General features: G+C 41.0%; 1 protein-coding gene across 2 annotated transcripts in view; it reads left to right on the top strand.

Annotated features, from left to right (window-relative positions):
• Positions 1–10,814, top strand: part of hsd11b2 (hydroxysteroid (11-beta) dehydrogenase 2) — a 79,818-nt gene extending 69,004 nt beyond the window's left edge. For both annotated transcript variants that reach the window (XM_034184974.1, XM_034184982.1), the window contains one exon: positions 8,291–10,814. In XM_034184974.1, coding sequence (XP_034040865.1) covers positions 8,291–8,709 — 419 coding nt within the window. In that variant the 3' untranslated portion in view covers positions 8,710–10,814. The remainder of the gene's footprint in view (positions 1–8,290) is intronic.
• The last annotated feature ends 8,158 nt before the right edge of the window (positions 10,815–18,972 follow it).

Below are 18,972 nucleotides of genomic sequence, written 5' to 3' on the forward strand. Positions count from 1 at the left end.
AGAGAAAGAAAGTGTTCGTGTGTGTAAGAGAGAGAGAGAGTGTGATAGAGAGAGAGAGAGAGTGTGTGAGAGTGAGAGAAAGAAAGTGTTCGTGTGTGTAAGAGAGAGAGAGAGTGTGATAGAGAGAGAGAGTGTGTGTGTGAGAGAGAGCGAGAGAAAATTAAGGTAATATTTTGCATGAACATTACTGAGTGGAATGGAGGCAAACTAAAGAAGCTTGAAAAACTTAAATAACTTCACTAACTAATAACACCAAAACCTTTAAATTAAAATGGTTAAAATTAATTAAGAGTGTAGAGGACAAAGCAAATTAAGTATACAAAACCACTTAATTAAATGCGTTGCTAAACTTGGGTTTGTCTGACCATAAGTGTCTTGTGTGTACTCAGTGGCTGAGTTAGAATTTCTTTAAAAAACATGCAAATTGCTATTTTAGGGTTTTGTTTTGTTTTTAAACTGAGCAAATAATTTGTTTTAGACTGTGGAATACTCCAAAGAATATTTCACTTCTGTGAACTGATCCTCATAACGTGTAAAGTGAAATCAAAATACCAGCATGGCTGCAGCTTTGAACACTGTTACAAACAGCCCCGGCCTCCCCTATTACCATTATAACTGGTCTGTTGTCCCAATAAAGATCACAGCTTTGACCCCCTAAAACAAACAAAAAAACATCACTCATTCGTTTTATCTTAAGTTTTCATCCTCGTTTCCACACCAGGAGCAACATTCGGGAATAAATCCGAGCAGCTCGTCAGCTCACCTGAGCTGAAGTGGTGGATGCGCTCCTTTCCATCCGCGCAGATCAGCAGCCTCCGTGACGTGTGCGCGCTGACCGTGTGAATGAAGCCTGACACGGTTTATAACGAGTCAGACAAACGTCTCTCCTCCAACCGGGATGTGCAGTTGTCATTAAAACCACGAGAAAGATCTGATGTGCGCAGCTCCATTGTGCCTCCAAAAGGATCCCCGCGAAACTTTGGTGTCATTGATTTAATTCGTTTTTGTCCCGTTTTAAACCTCGGAAGACATAACGAGCAGGAGTCCCAGAGTTCTTCAACTTACTCCAGCAAAACACACGGAGACAAAATAAAAATAAATAAATATAACCCAAACGTCGTCGTCACTCTTCCTGACTGACTGACAGCAGCAGCTGCAGCGTCACGTATAACTGACTGTAGCAATCTAACGTTCCCGCATTTTTGTAGCAGGGGCTAAAATTACGGCGCCCCAAAGCCATTAATTTTGGCAATGTTGATTTGCCAATTATTTATTAATTTTCCCTAGCAACTACATACAATTGGTTATTTCGCTGCACTTCAAGGGCGCTTTGAATGACCGCCCAAGACGAGGAATGATACGTTCTCTGCTTCTGTCGGTGGAAATGCACTGTTGAATGAGAGTCAGTTGGAGGAAGTGTTGTTTTAATCATTCATATTACATGTAGGCACATACTATTAAGTAAAACTGACATTGATAATACTTTTTAAATATATATATATTATGACTTTTCCCCTCCACATCTAGGAGGGCAGCGCCCGAGCGCCCCCTATGGGCCAGCCGCCACTGCCTTGCTGCTTTTTCCACTGTAATATTATTGCTAGTCTTTTAATTACAACAACATATATATGATTTTTACTAACATTTTATTACAAGTAGATGTAAAGCCATTCAGAATTTGACTTTTGACCCTCAGTCAGGGTAAAAAGTACCACCCCCATCCCCTCCAACCACACTGTTAAAATTTAAATGCCGCCTGTGACCACCATGTGCATATCATATTAAACAACTACAAGTGTGTGTGTGTCTGTGTGTGTGTGTATGTATATATATATATATATATGTATATATATGTATATATATATATGTATATATATATGTATATATATATGTATATATATATATATATATATATGTATATATATATATGTATATATATATGTATATATATATATGTATATATATATATATATATATATATGTATATATATATGTATATGTATTTGTGTGTGTGTGTGCATGCACATATATACATACACACACACACAAACCTTTTTAGGGACTGTAATCATGCATTCAGTATATCTGGCCTGTTTTATTTATTTATTTATTTATTTATTCACAGGGTCTGCAACTCCTGGCACATTGCACTTTTATAGAACTGTCATGCACACAGCACTTTTATCTATACGAGGGCTGTCCGTAAAGTATAGGTCCTTTTTATTTTTTTCAAAAACTATATGGATTTCATTCATATGTTTTTACGTCAGACATGCTTGAACCCTCGTGCGCATGCGTGAGTTTTTCCACGCCTGTCGGTGACGTCATTCGCCTGTGAGCACTCCTTGTGGGAGGAGTCGTCCAGCCCCTCGTCGGAATTCCTTTGTCTGAGAAGTTGCTGAGAGACTGGCGCTTTGTTTGATCAAAATCTTTTCTAAACCTGTGAGACACATCGAAGTGGACATGGTTTGAAAAATTAAGCTGGTTTTCAGTGAAAATTTTAACAGCTGATGAGAGATTTTGAGGTGATTCTGTCGCTTTAAGGACTTTTCACGGTGCGAGACGTCGCGCAGTGCTCTCAGGCGCCGTCATCAGCCTGTTTCAAGCTGAAAACCTCCACATTTCAGGCTCTATTGATCCAGGACGTCGTGAGAGAACAGAGAAGTTTCAGAAGAAGTCAGTTTCAGCATTTTATCCGGATATTCCACTGTTAAAGGAGATTTTTTTTAATGAAAGACGTGCGGGCGGATTGCAGCGTCGGCTCGCAGCCGCCGCGACGCTCCGTCACAGGAAAAACACCTCTGCTGGAAGCCTTAAGGACAAGTTGGAACATCTCCAGCTGATAAACAATTTCTCATATACTCGCTCCACTGAAAGCCATCAAAAGCCAACTGGATTTTAACAAATGGTTATCAACACGGAGGTGTTTTTCCTGTGCCGCCGCGTCGGCTGCGTCCCGACGCGCGGACCCGTCCGCACGTCTTTCATTAAAAAAATCTCCTTTAACAGTGGAATATCTGGATAAAATGCTGAAACCGACTTCTTCTGAAACTTCTCTGTTCTCTCACGATGTCCTGGATCAATAGAGCCTGAAATGTGGAGGTTTTAAGCTTGAAACAGGCTGATGACGCTGCCTGAGAGCGCTGCGCGACGTCTCGCACCGTGAAAAGTCCTTAAAGCGACAGAATCACCTCAAAATCTCTCATCAGCTGTTAAAATTTTCACTGAAAACCAGCTTAATTTTTTGAACCATGTCCACTTCGATGTGTCTCACAGGTTTAGAAAAAATTTTGATCAAACAAAGCGCCAGTCTCTCAGCAACTTCTCAGACAAAGGAATTCCGACAAGGGGCTGGACGACTCCTCCCACAAGGAGTGCTCACAGGCGAATGACGTCACCGACATGCGTGGAAAAACTCACGCATGCGCACGAGGGTTCAAGCATGTCTGACGTAAAAACATATGAATGAAATCCATATAGTTTTTGAAAAAAATAAAAAGGACCTATACTTTACGGACAGCCCTCGTATAGTTGCTATGCGTACAGCACTTTTTGATATTCCCTGCTGCACTTCTTTGCCTACTGTATTCTCTGTGTATATAGTTGAATGTGTATTTTTGTCCTTTGTCTTAAATTGTTGTATGAGGTTTTGTGCTAGACAAGGTGAAGCTGCAATTTAAATTTTGTTGAATTTTATTCAATGACAATGAAAGGCATCTTATCTTGTATGCATGTGAACGCAGCTTAATGAAAAGAACTTATGGCGTTTATAGTCTCAGTATATCAATATTAAATTGCGACACAACGACTTTAAAATAGACATTTGTTTTACATAATTACTCTACATTAAGGCTATTGTACAGTTCATTTTAGTGCAGTTGATGGTGAAGCACTGGCTGCCTTTTTTCCTCTCATTTTGCTTCTGTTTAACAGGTGCCTGGCTCAAGGCGCTCTCTCCACCCTTAGTAATGTCCGCCGTGCGGCATGCCGCTAATCACGTGACGTCCATTCCAGGTCTATATTTCCATGATCCCAGCAACTCGAAAAGGCCAAGGGGACACACAGTTTTCACCTGGCTGCTGCAGAAAGAGGGTTACTTTCAGGAGGTAGAGATGGGCCAATTGTGTGCCTGGGTGGTTGCCATCCAAGACCCAAGGCGGTAGACATTGCAATGTGCAGCACCAGTGTATTCGCCCTATTGAGATATCCCATAATTCCTTGCACCTCCGACAGTCACTGCAGTCCAAACAATGTAGAGAAGCCACATGACACTTTGCAAAATTGCAAATGAACATTATACTACAAAAATATACATTTTTATGCCTTTTGTAATTTCTCCAGGTTCTTTTATATAATTTACTGTCCCTTACCAAGAACCAAACCATTATTTTCCTCATTTTGAGTTTAGCAAAGGTCACAATAAAAACCAGGACTGGGACCCACATCGGCAGTGTCCATCTTGTGAAAAGGCCCAGAAAATGGGTCATACGGCACTTTTTATACAATGTGGGCATTACAGTCTCACATTTCTAGTGTTACTGGCTCTCACCATCAGGGGGAGGTCTCAACTTGCACATGCGTGCTGGAAGTGAATCTTAACTTTAAACCAGATTTCAGAGACTTCCAAACACATATCAAAAACAAATGCTTAATCACTAACATAAAATAAGGAATAGCACAGATATTATCTAACACTTTCTTAATCTTTATAAGAGACGGCATGCATGAGACCTTGAAAACTTGCTAAAACAAATATTTCAAATATTCCGTGTCTGCTACATTTAACCTGTGTGGAACTTCACAAATGCAAACCGAATTTCAGACATCTTATATCTATTACTCTAGAACAAACAGTATAAACAGAGTTGTAAAGGACAATAAGCAGGACGTTAAAGAGCAAACTTCTCTTTCCCCCAGAACGACGTGAACAGGAAGCGATCACAGCTCACATTAAAAATAAAGGAGAAACAATCTAAGCTTCTCGCATTTTTACATAAAACAAACACAATAACAACATCTAAAAACCCAGATATAATATTCACGAGAGTTTTAGGCACAATATACAAAGTGTTTTACCTTGCAATGTTAATGGTGTTGTCTGTGTGCAGCGGTTAAACTGCAGCCTTATCAGACCGTCAGTGCAGTTCTCAATGTTCTTGACATCTCACAGAGCGGCAAACAAAATTTTGCGAGATTTCACGGGATTTGAAACCTCAATAGGGCGAATGTTCCCAGACCTGACCTTTAACTTATTTGGCACACAACTCGTCAATAACAAAAACTGATATACAAGATAATTCCACAGTGACATGTGTGACCAAAAAGGGGGTGAGCAGAAGCAAAACTGATCTCAGTTTGAACTCTGATGTGATCAACTTTAGCAATTGCACATTGGCCAACTTCCTGATATCAGGACGTCTTACGTTTCCTGTCAGTCGGAGGAGGGGTTCATATGGTGCTCTGATGCTGATGGTGTGCTGTTTAATCTGTCAAGTTATATTCCCCTCATGTAGCACTGAAAAATAACTTGAAACGCATCTGGTATCATTTAACATTGCATTTCTAAGGATATAAATTGTTGGAAACTGTCAAGTCATGTACAGAAGCTGGATTTATTGATATTTTCTCCATTTAAAGCTGCAGCTCACTTCGAGGGGAACAAGAATTTCTCATCCATTACTGTGACAAATGGGTTTACAAAGTGTTCTCTGGGAGGCCTCCCCAACCCAGATCTCTGCATGCTTTATGCACAGATGCATGATGGAGGATCTGATCAAGTTGTGGGTCATGCACAAAGCAGTGGAATAAGGGGATTGGAATGTACCCGTAATGTGTGTGTGTGTGGTTGGTTGTTTAATATAAATGGGTCACATGTGGCTCCAGAGCTCGCATTTCACTGGGACCACGGAGCACTTTAAAATGTGACTGATATCTTTAACGTTGCAAAACAAGAGTTTAAAAGTACCTCAAGAGTAAATTTTGTTCAAGAGTCTGCAGAGATCAGCAGGTGGTGTTTAGGTTTTCTGGTCAGGAGGTCTTCCAGCTGATGCTGACGGATTCAATTTTATTGCAGCTGGAGGTCAGAAGGGAGAACCCACATTAACTAAGACATTGTTTCTATTATTATGATGATTTGTTATTGTTGGCAGAAACTGTGCTAAGGTTCTTTGGTTTAGGCGGTGACTAAATTAGCCATTGTGCAGCAAACATGAGTAAGTGGACGATTCTGAGGTTTCCCTGCTGGCAGAGAGAGAACGTGCTTGTTCAGCATGAGGATCAAGTGTAACGAAATCCACCACCACATCCAGTCCGTCAACAAACGCACCCTAACCCTAACCCTAAAACCTGATACACTACTCAACACAGCAGCCGTGCATTGTGTTAAATCAACCTAACTTAGCATTACAATGGAAAGTCCTAGAAATTTAAGCCTTTTGCACCAAGAGACACAGTGGGCTCTATCTTCCACCCTGTATAAACTGTATAAAGCAGCGCACAGTGCAGTCATATAGTATTTTATTTGATTTATTTATTTATTTTAACAGTAGTCTGTAGGGGTGTAACAATTCATTTTACCAAAGATTCCATTCGTATCACAATTCATGGTTACCAATAAAGAACAATTTTGATTAATTTAGAACGAAACAATTCGAAATGATTCAGTGACTTGAAAATCGTTTCAGTAACTTTTTAGCCAAAAATTCATGAAAACATGAAAGCAACATGGAATATATTAAATAAAGGAATGAGACTAAACTCTACACAAACAGCTACCGGATTATTTTATTGAGAATGATGTGTATATGTACAGCAAAAATACTGCTAATGAATTTAATTTGTTTTTTTTGTTTGTTTTTTTTTACAAATATTGGAGTTAATATTGCGTATTCTATGAATACAATTAACCAAAAAAAAACCAAAACATCTAAAATGCAAAGCAGAATTCAGTCTGTTTGTTGGAGAGGTCAGCGAACAGGAAGTCTTATGTAAGATGGCAATGAATGAGTGAAACAATATGAACAAATAAATAAAATTCAACCAGTGTGAGTGTGAAATAAATTTGAGCATGACATCCAGCCATCCATCGTTATTGCTCCTCACTCAGCGTTGTGTGAAATATCCTACAAACAGCAAGCAACTTATTTAGAACATCTCCATCTTTGCAAAAGCCAACGTGTTTCCACACACTGGACCACAATAGTGGCTTGATAATTTTTCGCTCACCAGCTTCTCCTCTGCCACCCGCCATGCTATGTTTTGTTGTCTTCTGGCGCATAGTGATGCCGTCACAGACAGGCAGATTGAATCAAGTAATGTTTAACGTCTTTGTCATTAAAAGTGCTGACAAAACACATCCATATAAAATCTGCTGTGCTTAAATCCAGTGCGTTATTTCCTAGTATTGATACAATCGATTCATTACCTTTTAAAAACTATATTAGATCGGTATATGTTGTGCGGAAGGCCAACTTGTCAAGCACAGATCGATGTAGTTGGATCATAGGAATATAAATCGATACATCGATGTAGTAGATGAATCATTACACCCCTAGTAGTTTGGGAGGTCCTGTTGCTTAATACTCCGGTGCAACTTATGTACTGAAACATAATACATTTGTTAATGTTAATAATAAAAATAATAATTTGCATTGAGTGAAATTCTCATCTTATTTAATGTTGTATGCTAACAGCATTAGCACTTTTAGCAGCTATCGGTAGCCTGATCCTTTAGATCCATCTAATGCCAGATCACTGAAAAAAAAACCCGTTCAGAATTTTTTATGCCAACACCAAAGCAAATCATTATGAGAACCACCACGTTGTCCCCAGAAATGTGATTTAATAAACACCCAAATCAAGGTTAGCCTGTTAGCATAGCTGATTCACATTCAAAGATAGCAACGTGTTCAGGCTTTTTTGTCGCACACTGAGCCACCCACGCTCCACCTCTTCAGCCATTTATGGGTTCATCATGACGTAGCCAAAGTTAGCGCTATTAGCTACATATCAGCTGTTCCTGGTATCGATGGAAAACTGATGGGTGACGTCACTCAGGCTTGCCACTGTCTTCATCACAGTCTTGCTGTAACTGTCAGTGTTTACCTTTTGTTTTTGTGTGTTACCACCTAAAATGAGAAGATGTAACAGCCTCTGGCAAAATTTAAACAATTATAAAAGCAAATTCTGAAAAATTCACTGTTAAATTTCTCATGGATATCAGTTTTGTTGTCACAACCAGAAAACAGTACAGGTTGTTATGATCATGTTTAACCTTGTCTGTCATCCTCAGGTCAATCTAGTAACCAGGCCTACTGGGAGCAGCAGCACAAACACTTGCTTCAGACTCTGTCGCCAGCACTGCTCGAGGAGTACGGTGAGGACTATGTGACTGAGACCAAGGAGCTCTTCTGCAGCTACACAAGCACAGCCAACCCGGATGTCAGCCCCGTCATTGACGTCATCGTGCAGGCATTGTTGTCTCCGCAACCTCTGGTGCGCTACTTTGCTGGGCCAGGCATTGGCCTGATGTATTTCCTCCATAGCTACTGCCCAGTCATCATCAGAGACAGGTTCATACAGAAACTGTTCCTCAAGAAGAAGCTGATGCCACGAGCGCTCAGGAAGCAGTCGAGCTTCGACATCAACCTCAAGTTCTGCAACAACAATAATGAGGAGAAGGTGGTCCAACCTGCCATGCACCAACAATAGAAACATTGTCGCAGTAGCTTCGAGGACCACTTGTGTAATGCACCGGTAATGCTGTATGTTTTTGGAAAGAAACTGAAGGAGCGAAAATGATGCACCGAATTTTGGGGTTTGTGACTCCAGTAAGGTCAGTCAGGGTATCGTAGAGCTAGTATACGTTGCTACAGGCCTCACTGCCGTTCGTGAGGTCATTAGGGCTGCAGGAAGAGCATAGAACACAACAATCACAACAATTCCACGCTCACTCCACACAGAGGGTGCCGAGTTCAAGTCCAGTCAGCTCACTTCAAGTTTCGTGTCTCAGAACACAAGCTGCCCTCAATGTCTTCAACTTGACAAGCAACCAACACGTGACATGACTAAATAAAAAAACTCAACACGTTATGGAGACTGCGAATAATGATTTCAATCATCAATTCATCAGTTTTTTTTATTAAATGTTTTATTGTTCATAATTATTCTGTCTGTCCACTTTGATGGCTTAGTGGTTAGCACTGTAGTCTCACAGCAAGAAGGTTGTGGGATCGCTTCCCACCTGGGGCCTTTCTGTATGGAGTTTGCATGTTCTCCCCATGTTTGCGCTGGTTCTCTCCGGGTGCTCCGGCTTCTTCCCACATCCAAAGACATGCAGGTTAGGTGAATTAGAAACTTTAAATTGACCATAGCTGTGAATGTGTATGTTTGTCTGTATGTCACCCTGTGAGAGGACTAGTGTCCTGCCCAGGGTGTACCCACCTCACAGCCTATGACTGCTGGGATATGCTCCTTGGATGCTGCTGGAATGACTTGGTGTCAAATGAATGCTAACTGAAAGTCTCTCAGATGAAGAGTTCTACTTGCATTGTGAGGGAACTTCCGCTATAACATCTCTGGGCATGAACCAAAGTGCTGACACCTCAGTGTTGAGGATTTCATTAACTAGAGAAGGCCAAGGACACACCCATGTATCACCTGGCTGCAGCAGATGGATGGTCAGTATGTAGCACTTGGGATAGACCAGTGGCCTCTGTGGGTGGTTGACAATCAGGAACCAGAACAGTTCTGTAAAATGGTAGATGTGGTACCAGCACATCCTTCCAGACCTGAACTGACCTTTGAAAATGGGCGTTTCCAATTTCATACTGTATCTGATCACATCAAAAGTATCAAGGACAGTCTGAAATTTAGCAACTGCAAATTTATTATAAATAATACATAATAATTCACTAAAAAAGTAGTTTTTAGTCAGTTTGATGATATTTGCTGCCCACTACTAATGGTATCCAAGGATCTTGCAAAGGAGGGGAAGGATCCTTACATAGACTGATGAGAAGTATCACTTAGGAGTGTCAGCTATGACATTGTGACAGTGTGAGGTCTATATAGTCCAGCATGCAGGTGCCTCGGTTTTGAGGACCCCAGTAACTGGACAACGGCACAGGGCTGAGTATCAGGTGGGTATGGCAGATAGGTCTAACAGGTAGTGATGGACTGGTTGTCTGGACAGGCAGTCGCCAACCATTAGGTGTTGAGGTGCAGCAGTAGTGTATGTTTCTCTTCTTTTTTTGAACACTGAAATGTAACAACCCATGCTGATTGTTTGAGGGCCCTCTAGTGGGGGATATGAATGAGATCAGATTAAACTCTGCTCAAAATAATGACATTTTCAGGTTGTTTTTTAAGCAACAAACCAAAGATTTTTATATTTTAAAGAAAATATTGTCCTTAAAAGCAGACATTTTTATACACAGGGTTTCTGATGATTATTTTTTCTTTGCAATACTTCAACCATAAACTATATATATATGTATACTTAACATTTCACACTGAATTCGATGTTCAAAACATACAGCAGTGGCGTATGTAGTGATTGTTGGAATGCGTTTCTGTGTGTGTGTTTGTGTGTATGTACTTTCAGTTTCAGTTCTGTGCATTTTATGTCGGAACTCTGTGGCCTCAGCCATTCATGCTGCCGACTATTTTGTTTTTCAAATAAAACTATTTATATTTCCTTTTCTTCTTCAACATGTAAACTATGAATTTTGTTTTAAAAAAAATGGAAATCCACAAAAATGTAATGATCACATAGTTCATTGTTTAATCAAAATAAAGTTGACTTTTGCATATTGCTCCTGTGGCGTTAATGTGAGACAAAGAAAAAAGGAATACACTCTCATGTTCAGAGTATCCTCCCACCTGTAATACATATCATGGCATTGCATAGGCTTAGTACTGGCTGGATCACTTTTGCAGATCTTCTTCTTTCAGCTGCTCCTGTTAGGGGTTGCCACAGTAGATCATTTATTTTCATGTCACCCTGTCTTCTGTATCTTCCTCTGTCACACCAACAACCTGTATGTCCTCCCTCAGCACTTCCATAAACCTCCTCTTTGTCCTCCCTCTTCTCCTGCCTGGTGGCTCCATCCTCAGCATCCTTCTCCCTATATACCCTGGGTCCATCCTCTGCACATGTCCAAACCATCTCTGTCTCACCTCTCTGACTGTCTCCAAATGTCCCACCTGAGCTGTCCCTCAGATATGTTCATTCCTAATCCTGTCCATCCTCATCACTCCCAAAGAGAATCACTACATCTTCAGCTCTGCCTCCTGTCTTTTTGTTAGTGCCACTGTCTCTAAGCCATACAACATATCTGGTCTCATTACTGTCTTGTAGACTTTTCCCTTCACCCTTGCTGATATTCTTTGGTCACAAGTCACTCCTGCCACCTTTTGCCACCCACTCCACCCTGCAGGCACCTTTTTCTTCACCTCTCTACCACACTCTCCATTACTTTGTGCAATTGAATCCAAATATTTATACTCATACTTTCACCACTTCTACTCCTTTAACCGCACTATTCCACTGGGCTCCCTCTCATTCACACACACATACTCGGTCTTGCGCCGAGTGACTTTCATTCCCCTGCTCTCCAGAGTGTATCTCCACATTTCCAGGCTACACTCAACCTGCTCTCTGCTATCACTACAGATCACAAAGTCATCTGCAAATATCGTAGTCCATAGAGACTCCTGTCTGATCTAATGCTTCAACCTGTCACCATCACCATTGCAAACAAGAAAGGACTCAGAGCTGATCCTTGGTGTAATCTCACATCCAATTTGAATGAGTCTGTCATTCCTACTGCACATCTGTCACATTACCACTGAAGTGCACCACTGTCACACTATCCTTGTACATGCCCTGTGCTACTCTCACATACTTCTCTGCCACTCCAGACTTCCTCATACAATATGACAACTGTTCTCTTGGCACCCTGTTATAAGCTTTCTCTAAATCTACAAACACACAATGTCACCCCTTCTGGCCTTCTCTGTACTTCTCCATCAGTATTCTCAGAGCAAACATTGCATCTGCAGTGCTCTTTCTCAGCATGAAACCATATTGCTGCTCACAGATTTTCAGTCTAAGTCTAGTTTCTACGACTCTTTCTCATAACTTCATGCTGTCGCTGATCAACTTTATGCTGCTGTAGTTAGTGCCGCTCTGCAATTTTTAAGAACAACTTAAAAATAGGAACCAGCACACTTCATCTCCACTCCTCAGGCATCATCTCACTTTCCAAGATGTTATTAAACAATCTGGTTTGAAACTTCACTGTCATCTCTCTTAGACATTTCCATGCCTGCATTGGCATGTCATCTGGACTGACTGTTTTTCTACTCTTCATCCTCTTCATAGCTGCCCTCACTTCATCCTTACTAATCTCTTGCACTTCCCAATTTACTCTCTCCACATTACTCAGCCTTTTCTCTCTCTCATTTTCTTCATTCATCAGCTCCTAAAAATATTCCCTCCATCTTCTCAACACACTCTCCTTGATTGTCAGCACATTATCATCTGCATCCTTTACCACTCTAACCTGCTGCACATCCTGTCAAGCTCGGTCCCGTTGGCCACTGTTTACAAGTGCATTTCTCCTTCCTTAATTTATTAAACGTACAACAGCATGCACCAGAGTTTTTAAAATGGTTGGCATACGTAGGCTAAATTGTCAAGGTGTGACAGGGCCTTTACTGTTCAACTTCATGTACAGTTTGCTATATGCCTTTACCTTAGCTTTTATCAGTTCGCTTTCCACCTTATGCCATATCTCCTTGTACTCCTATTTCTTTGTCTCTCTGACTATCCCAATTCTTTTTGCCAACTTCTTTCTCCTTATACTTTCCTAAACATCTTCGTTCCACCACTGTTTCCTTGTCTTCTTTAAACTGTCCACATGTCACACCCAGTACCTTCCTAGCTGCCTCACTCACCACATCTGCAGTACTTTTCCAGGAGTCCAAAACTGCTTTCTTTTCATCCAGTGCCTGTCTCATCTGCTCATTGAATTTCACACAACATTCTTCCTCTTTCAGGTTCTACCATCTGATCTTTTGTTGACCTCTGACTCTCTTCCTCTTCACCTCTAAAGTCATCCATGCCAGTCATCAATGCTAAAAAATGGTCAGAAGCAAGGAAATGGGCTCGTCTTCTCCATGCACTTGGCACAGAGGGACAAAGACTGTTTTATACTCTACCAGATTCAGGTGCTACTTTTACTAGTGCTGTGGCAGCACTTGAGAAACACTTTGTTCCTCAAGCGAATGTGATTACCGAACAACCAGATGAGTCTATTAATCAGTTTTTGGCAGCACTGTGTAAGCTGCTCTGAGTTTGTAGATATGATGGAGCAAATGGTTTGTGACCATCTGATAGAGTGTGTTGCCAATACAAGCATTAGAGACAGATTTTTGCTGAAATCAGACCTGACGCTGGCTAATGCTATTACGCTGGCTCTGCAGATCGAGTCAGAGCTTTGGAATGCTGGCATCCTCTCTGACAGTACTATGACCTCTACTATCGCTGCTGCTGCTATGTCGGTTGGGGCCATAACTAAACAGCCAAGGAAAAAACACCAAAAAGAAAAACAGAACCTGCTTGATCAATGGCGCCAGCTGCTTCTGCACAATCTACAGGGAGTCATTTGCTACAGATGAGGTTCTACCAATCTCCTTGCAAATAAGCTGTCAAAATTGAACCTCAATTTTGAGGCTGTTCTGTAAATAGTTTTCAAATAAACAATAAATATAGCAACTTCTGATCAATCCATATCAATTTCTGACTTAAAATAATGTACTGATTTAAGCCCCAGCCATTTCAGGTTAAACCACGCCCACTTCCGGTTTAGGCCCTGCCAACTATGAGTACAGATACGGATACAGATAATTTAGATGATTGAACAGATGCAGATACAGATAGTGGTGTACTCGCTCATCCCTATTTCAAACACTGTTCCCCTGAGGGAAGGGACAACCCGGAGCAACGGGATCGTTAAGCACAGCGGACTGGACCCTAGTGTCAATGGCCCAGGTGATAGCAGAGACGAAGCAGGATGCGGGCAAGATGGTATTGGGTACAGACGGTTCTTCCAACGGCTCTTTGTGCTGGGAGAGGACATCAGGTTTGCTGTTTTTAGAGCCGGGCTGGTATGTCAGTACAAAGTTAAAGTGACTAAAGAAGATGGACAACCTAGCTTGCTGGGAATTGAGCCGTTTGACCTAGCATAGGTATTCTAGATTTTTATGAGCAGTTCACACTAAAAACGGTACTTGTGTCCCTTCTAACCAATGGCACCACTCCTCCAAGGCTACTTTTACCGCCAACAGTTCCCGGTCGCCGATGTTGGAATTTCGTTCAGTTGGAGATAATTTCTTGGACAAAAAAGCACAAGGATGTAATTTTCTATCAGCAGGATCAATTTGAGACAAAATGTCTCCAACGTCGGAAGCGTCCACCTTGACCACGAACTGTCGGGTGGGGTCAGGGAGGAGTAGAATTGGGGCTGCTGTGAAGCATTTCTTTAGGACCCGAAATGCCTCATCACACTCCAGTGACCAGTGAAAGGTCTGGAGGGATGCAGTGACATTGTGCAGAGGAGCTGCCACTGTACTGAAATTTCAAATGAATCTACAGTAAAAGTTTGCAAACCTAGGAATCTTTGGACCTCCTTTTGACTTTTTGGGGTTACCCAATCATGCACTGCAGCTATTTTTTTCTGGATCCATCTGGATTTTCCCTGGTGCAATTGTGAACCCCAGAAACGAGACTGTGGATTTATGAAATTCACATTTTTCCACTTTAACAAATAAATGGTTACTCAACAATGTCTGGAGTAGTAAACGCACATGCGGTGTGTGTTTCTTCATCTGGGGAAAAGATCAAACTGTCATCTAGGTACAGGAATACAAATGTATTCAAAAACTCACGTAGAATGTTATTGACCAGGTTTTGAAATATGTCAGGTGCATTAGTGAAGCTGGGGGCATGACAAGATACTCATAGTGGCCGGTGGGAGTATTGAATGCTGTCTTCCATTCATCTCCTTGTCTGATCCACACTAAATTGTATGCATTGCGTAGGTGACAAGTGACAAAGTTTTTTTATTCGGCACACAAAATATTTAAATAGAAAAAAATGAACAATTCCACAAACAAACACAGACAAAACTAGTGAGTCCGAAAGGGTGTGGGCTGAAGCAAAGCTTATTAGCGCCCACCCCTGCTCGTACAAGTCCACAATTCTTATCAGTCATATTTACATAAATACAAATTCACTACTACATGTCGACACACAGACATACACATCAATATACTATTCACTTATAATTATATTTATATAGTACCAGATCACAAGAAAATCGAATCAAGGCACTTTACGCCAGTAAGGACTAACCTTACCAACCCCAGAGGAAGCACTAGGCAACTGTGGTGAGGAAAAACTCCCTATAAGGAAGAAACCTCAAACAGACCAGGCTCTTGGGGGTGACCCTCTGCTTGGGCTGTGCCATATATACCTATATACATATGTATATACTTTATGTATATAAGTGACTGTGTATATGTATGTATGTATATATTTATGTTTGTAAAGTATATATAAAGTATCCCTTAGTTAGTTATGCTGCTTAGTTATCCCAGCAGTCTAAGTCTATAGCAGCATAACTAAGGGATGGTTCAGGGTCACCTGATCCAGCCCTAACTATAAGCTTTAGCAAAAAGGAAAGTTTTAAGCCTAATCTTAAAGTAGAGAGGGTGTCTGTCTCCCTGATCTGAATTGGGAGCTGGTTCCACAGGAGAGGAGCCTGAAAGCTGAAGGCTTCTACTCTTACAAACCCTAGGAACTACAAGTAAGCCCGCAGTCTGAGAGCGAAGCGCTCTATTGGGGTGATATGGTACTATGAGGTCCTAAGATAAGATGGGACCTGATTATTCAAACCTTATAAGTAAGAAGAAGAATTTTAAATTCTATTCTAGATTAACAGGAAGCCAATGAAGAGAGGCCAATATGGGTGAGATATGCTCTCTCCTTCTAGTCCCCGTCAGTACTCTAGCTGCAGCATTTTGAATTAACTGAAGGCTTTTCAGGGAACTTTTAGGACAACCTGATAATAATGAATTACATAGTCCAGCCTAGAGGAAATAAATGCATGAATTAGTTTTTCAGCATCACTCTGAGACAAGATCTTTTCTGATTTTAGAGATATTGCGTAAATGCAAAAGAAGCAGTCCTACATATTTGTTTAATATGCACTTTGAATGACATATCCTGATCAAAAATGACTCCAAGATTTCTCACAGTATTACTAGAGGTCAGGGTAATGCCATCCAGAGTAAGGATCTGGTTAGACACCATGTTTCTAAGATTTGTGGGGCCAAGTACAATAACTTCAGTTTTATCTGAGTTTAAAAGCAGAAAATTAGAGGTCATCCATGTCTTTATGTCTGTAGACAATCCTGCAGTTTAGCTAATTGGTGTGTGTCCCTCTGGCTTCATGGATAGATAAAGCTGGGTATCATCTGCGTAACAATGAAAATTTAAGCAATGCCGTCTAATAATACTGCCTAAGGGAAGCATGTATAAAGTGAATAAAATTGGTCCTAGCACAGAACCTTGTGGAACTCCATAATTAACCTTAGTCTGTGAAGAAGATTCCCCATTTACATGAACAAATTGTAATCTATTAGATAAATATGATTCAAACCACCGCAGCGCAGTGCCTTTAATACCTATGGCATGCTCTAATCTCTGTAATAAAATTTTATGGTCAACAGTATCAAAAGCAGCACTGAGGTCTAACAGAACAAGCACAGAGATGAGTCCACTGTCCGAGGCCATAAGAAGATCATTTGTAACCTTCACTAATGCTGTTTCTGTATTATGATGAATTCTAAAACCTGACTGAAACTCTTCAAATAGACCATTCCTCTGCAGATGATCAGTTAGCTGTTTTACAACTACCCTTTCAAGAATTTTTGAGAGAAAAGGAAGGTTGGAGATTGGCCTATAATTAGCTAAGATAGCTGGGTCAAGTGATGGCTTTTTAAGTAATGGTTTAATTACTGCCACCTTAAAAGCCTGTGGTACATAGCCAACTAATAAAGATAGACTGATCATATTTAAGATCGAAGCATTAAATAATGGTAGGGCTTCCTTGAGCAGCCTGGTAGGAATGGGGTCTAATAGACATGTTGATGGTTTGGATGAAGTAACTAATGAAAATAACTCAGGAGGTTTCAGGGAATACTGTTAAGTCTTCAATTTCCATACCATAAGTCAGAACAAGATCTAAGATATAATTAAAGTGGTGGGTTGACTCATTTACATTTTGAGCAAAGCCAATTGAGTCTAATAATAGATTAAATGCAGTGTTGAGGCTGTCATTCTCAGCATCTGTGTGGATGTTAAAATCGCCCACTATAATTATCTTATCTGAGCTAAGCACTAAGTCAGACAAAAGGTCTGAAAATTCACAGAGAAACTCACAGTAATCAATGAAAAAATAATCTATCCAGCTGTAGGAGTTATGGACATGCGAGAAAATGAGTATTCTTTGTTGTATGGATGTAAAAAGCGCCATACATCAGAAATTCCATATTCTGAAAGAAAGGCTTGCATGCAGGTAGCTGATTCTGATTGCCTGCTGCCCTGTCTACAGGAGGATCTGTCCAGCACCAGGTCCATACAAAAGTTACAATCTCCACCAAATATAAGCAAGTGCGAATTTAGGTCAGGAATCAATGTGATAACTCGTTGAAAAAACAAAGAATCATCAAAATTGGGTGCATATATATTAACCAGTGCAACCTTCATGCCACATAGGAAACCAGTAACCACCAAATATCGTCCGTTGGCATCAGACCATGAGCTAGAGTGCACGAAATGTGTATCCTTACTTATAATTATGGCCACGCCTCTCAACTTGGCTTGAAAGGTAGATGTGAAATATTGACCACCCCATCCAGTTCTTAATTGTAATTGATCTGAGTTTTTCATCAAGTAATTTGAAAAAAGGTGGCATGTTCAGTGCAAGTTTAATAATCAAACAGAATAGAATAGTTATTAACAAGAGAAAGCAGATAATCTCCCTTGGTGACAGCTCCAAAAAAACCTCAAAACCCCCCGAACCCCCAGTGGTGAATCTAGCTGTTAAATGAACAAACAGCACACCTAACCTAACTAACATACGCCTTCCAGAAAAATCTAAAACTCTGCTATAATTTACTCTAACGCCTAAAAAGTGTGCTGATGAGTCCACATTTCAAATGTGGACTCAAGAGGAAAAAGACCATCCAGATTGTTACCAGCGCAAAGTTCAAAAGCCAGCATCTGTGATGGTGTGGTGGTGTGTTAGTGCCCATGGCATGGACAACTTACACATCTGTGATGGCACCATCAATGCTGAAAGGTACATCCAGGTTTTGGAGCAACACATGCTGCCATCCAGGCAATGTCTTTTTCAGGGACGTCCCTACTTATTTCAGCAAGACAATGCCAAGCCACATTCCGCACGTTACAACAGTGTGGCTTCATAGTAAAAGAGTGCAGGTACTAGATTGGCCTGCCTGCAGTCCAGACCTGTCACCCATTTAAAATGCGGTGCATTATGCAGCGCAAAATACGACAACAAAGACCGCGGACTGTTGAACAACTGAAGTCGTACATCATGTTGTATGGCTGGGGGTGCCTGGCTGCCTTTTGTTTCTGTCTTCTGTTCTGTCTTTTGTTTTTCCTTCCAGGTGGCTTGCATCAGGACTGAGTGGCTGTGTGGCTGAGCTATCAGGACCTCACCCTGATCACCTGAGGCTGGTCATGTGCAGCTCGTCAGGACTCACAGCTGTGGTGCATCTACATGGATTGGAGCATAGTTGCATTTAAGTCTGGAGTACACAGTGTGTATTTGCCAGAGACTCGACCTTGTGACCAGACGGGTGAGATCGTCGTCTTGA

Source organism: Thalassophryne amazonica, chromosome 2 (genome assembly GCF_902500255.1).
Source record: "Thalassophryne amazonica chromosome 2, fThaAma1.1, whole genome shotgun sequence".
NCBI lineage: Eukaryota > Metazoa > Chordata > Actinopteri > Batrachoidiformes > Batrachoididae > Thalassophryne > Thalassophryne amazonica.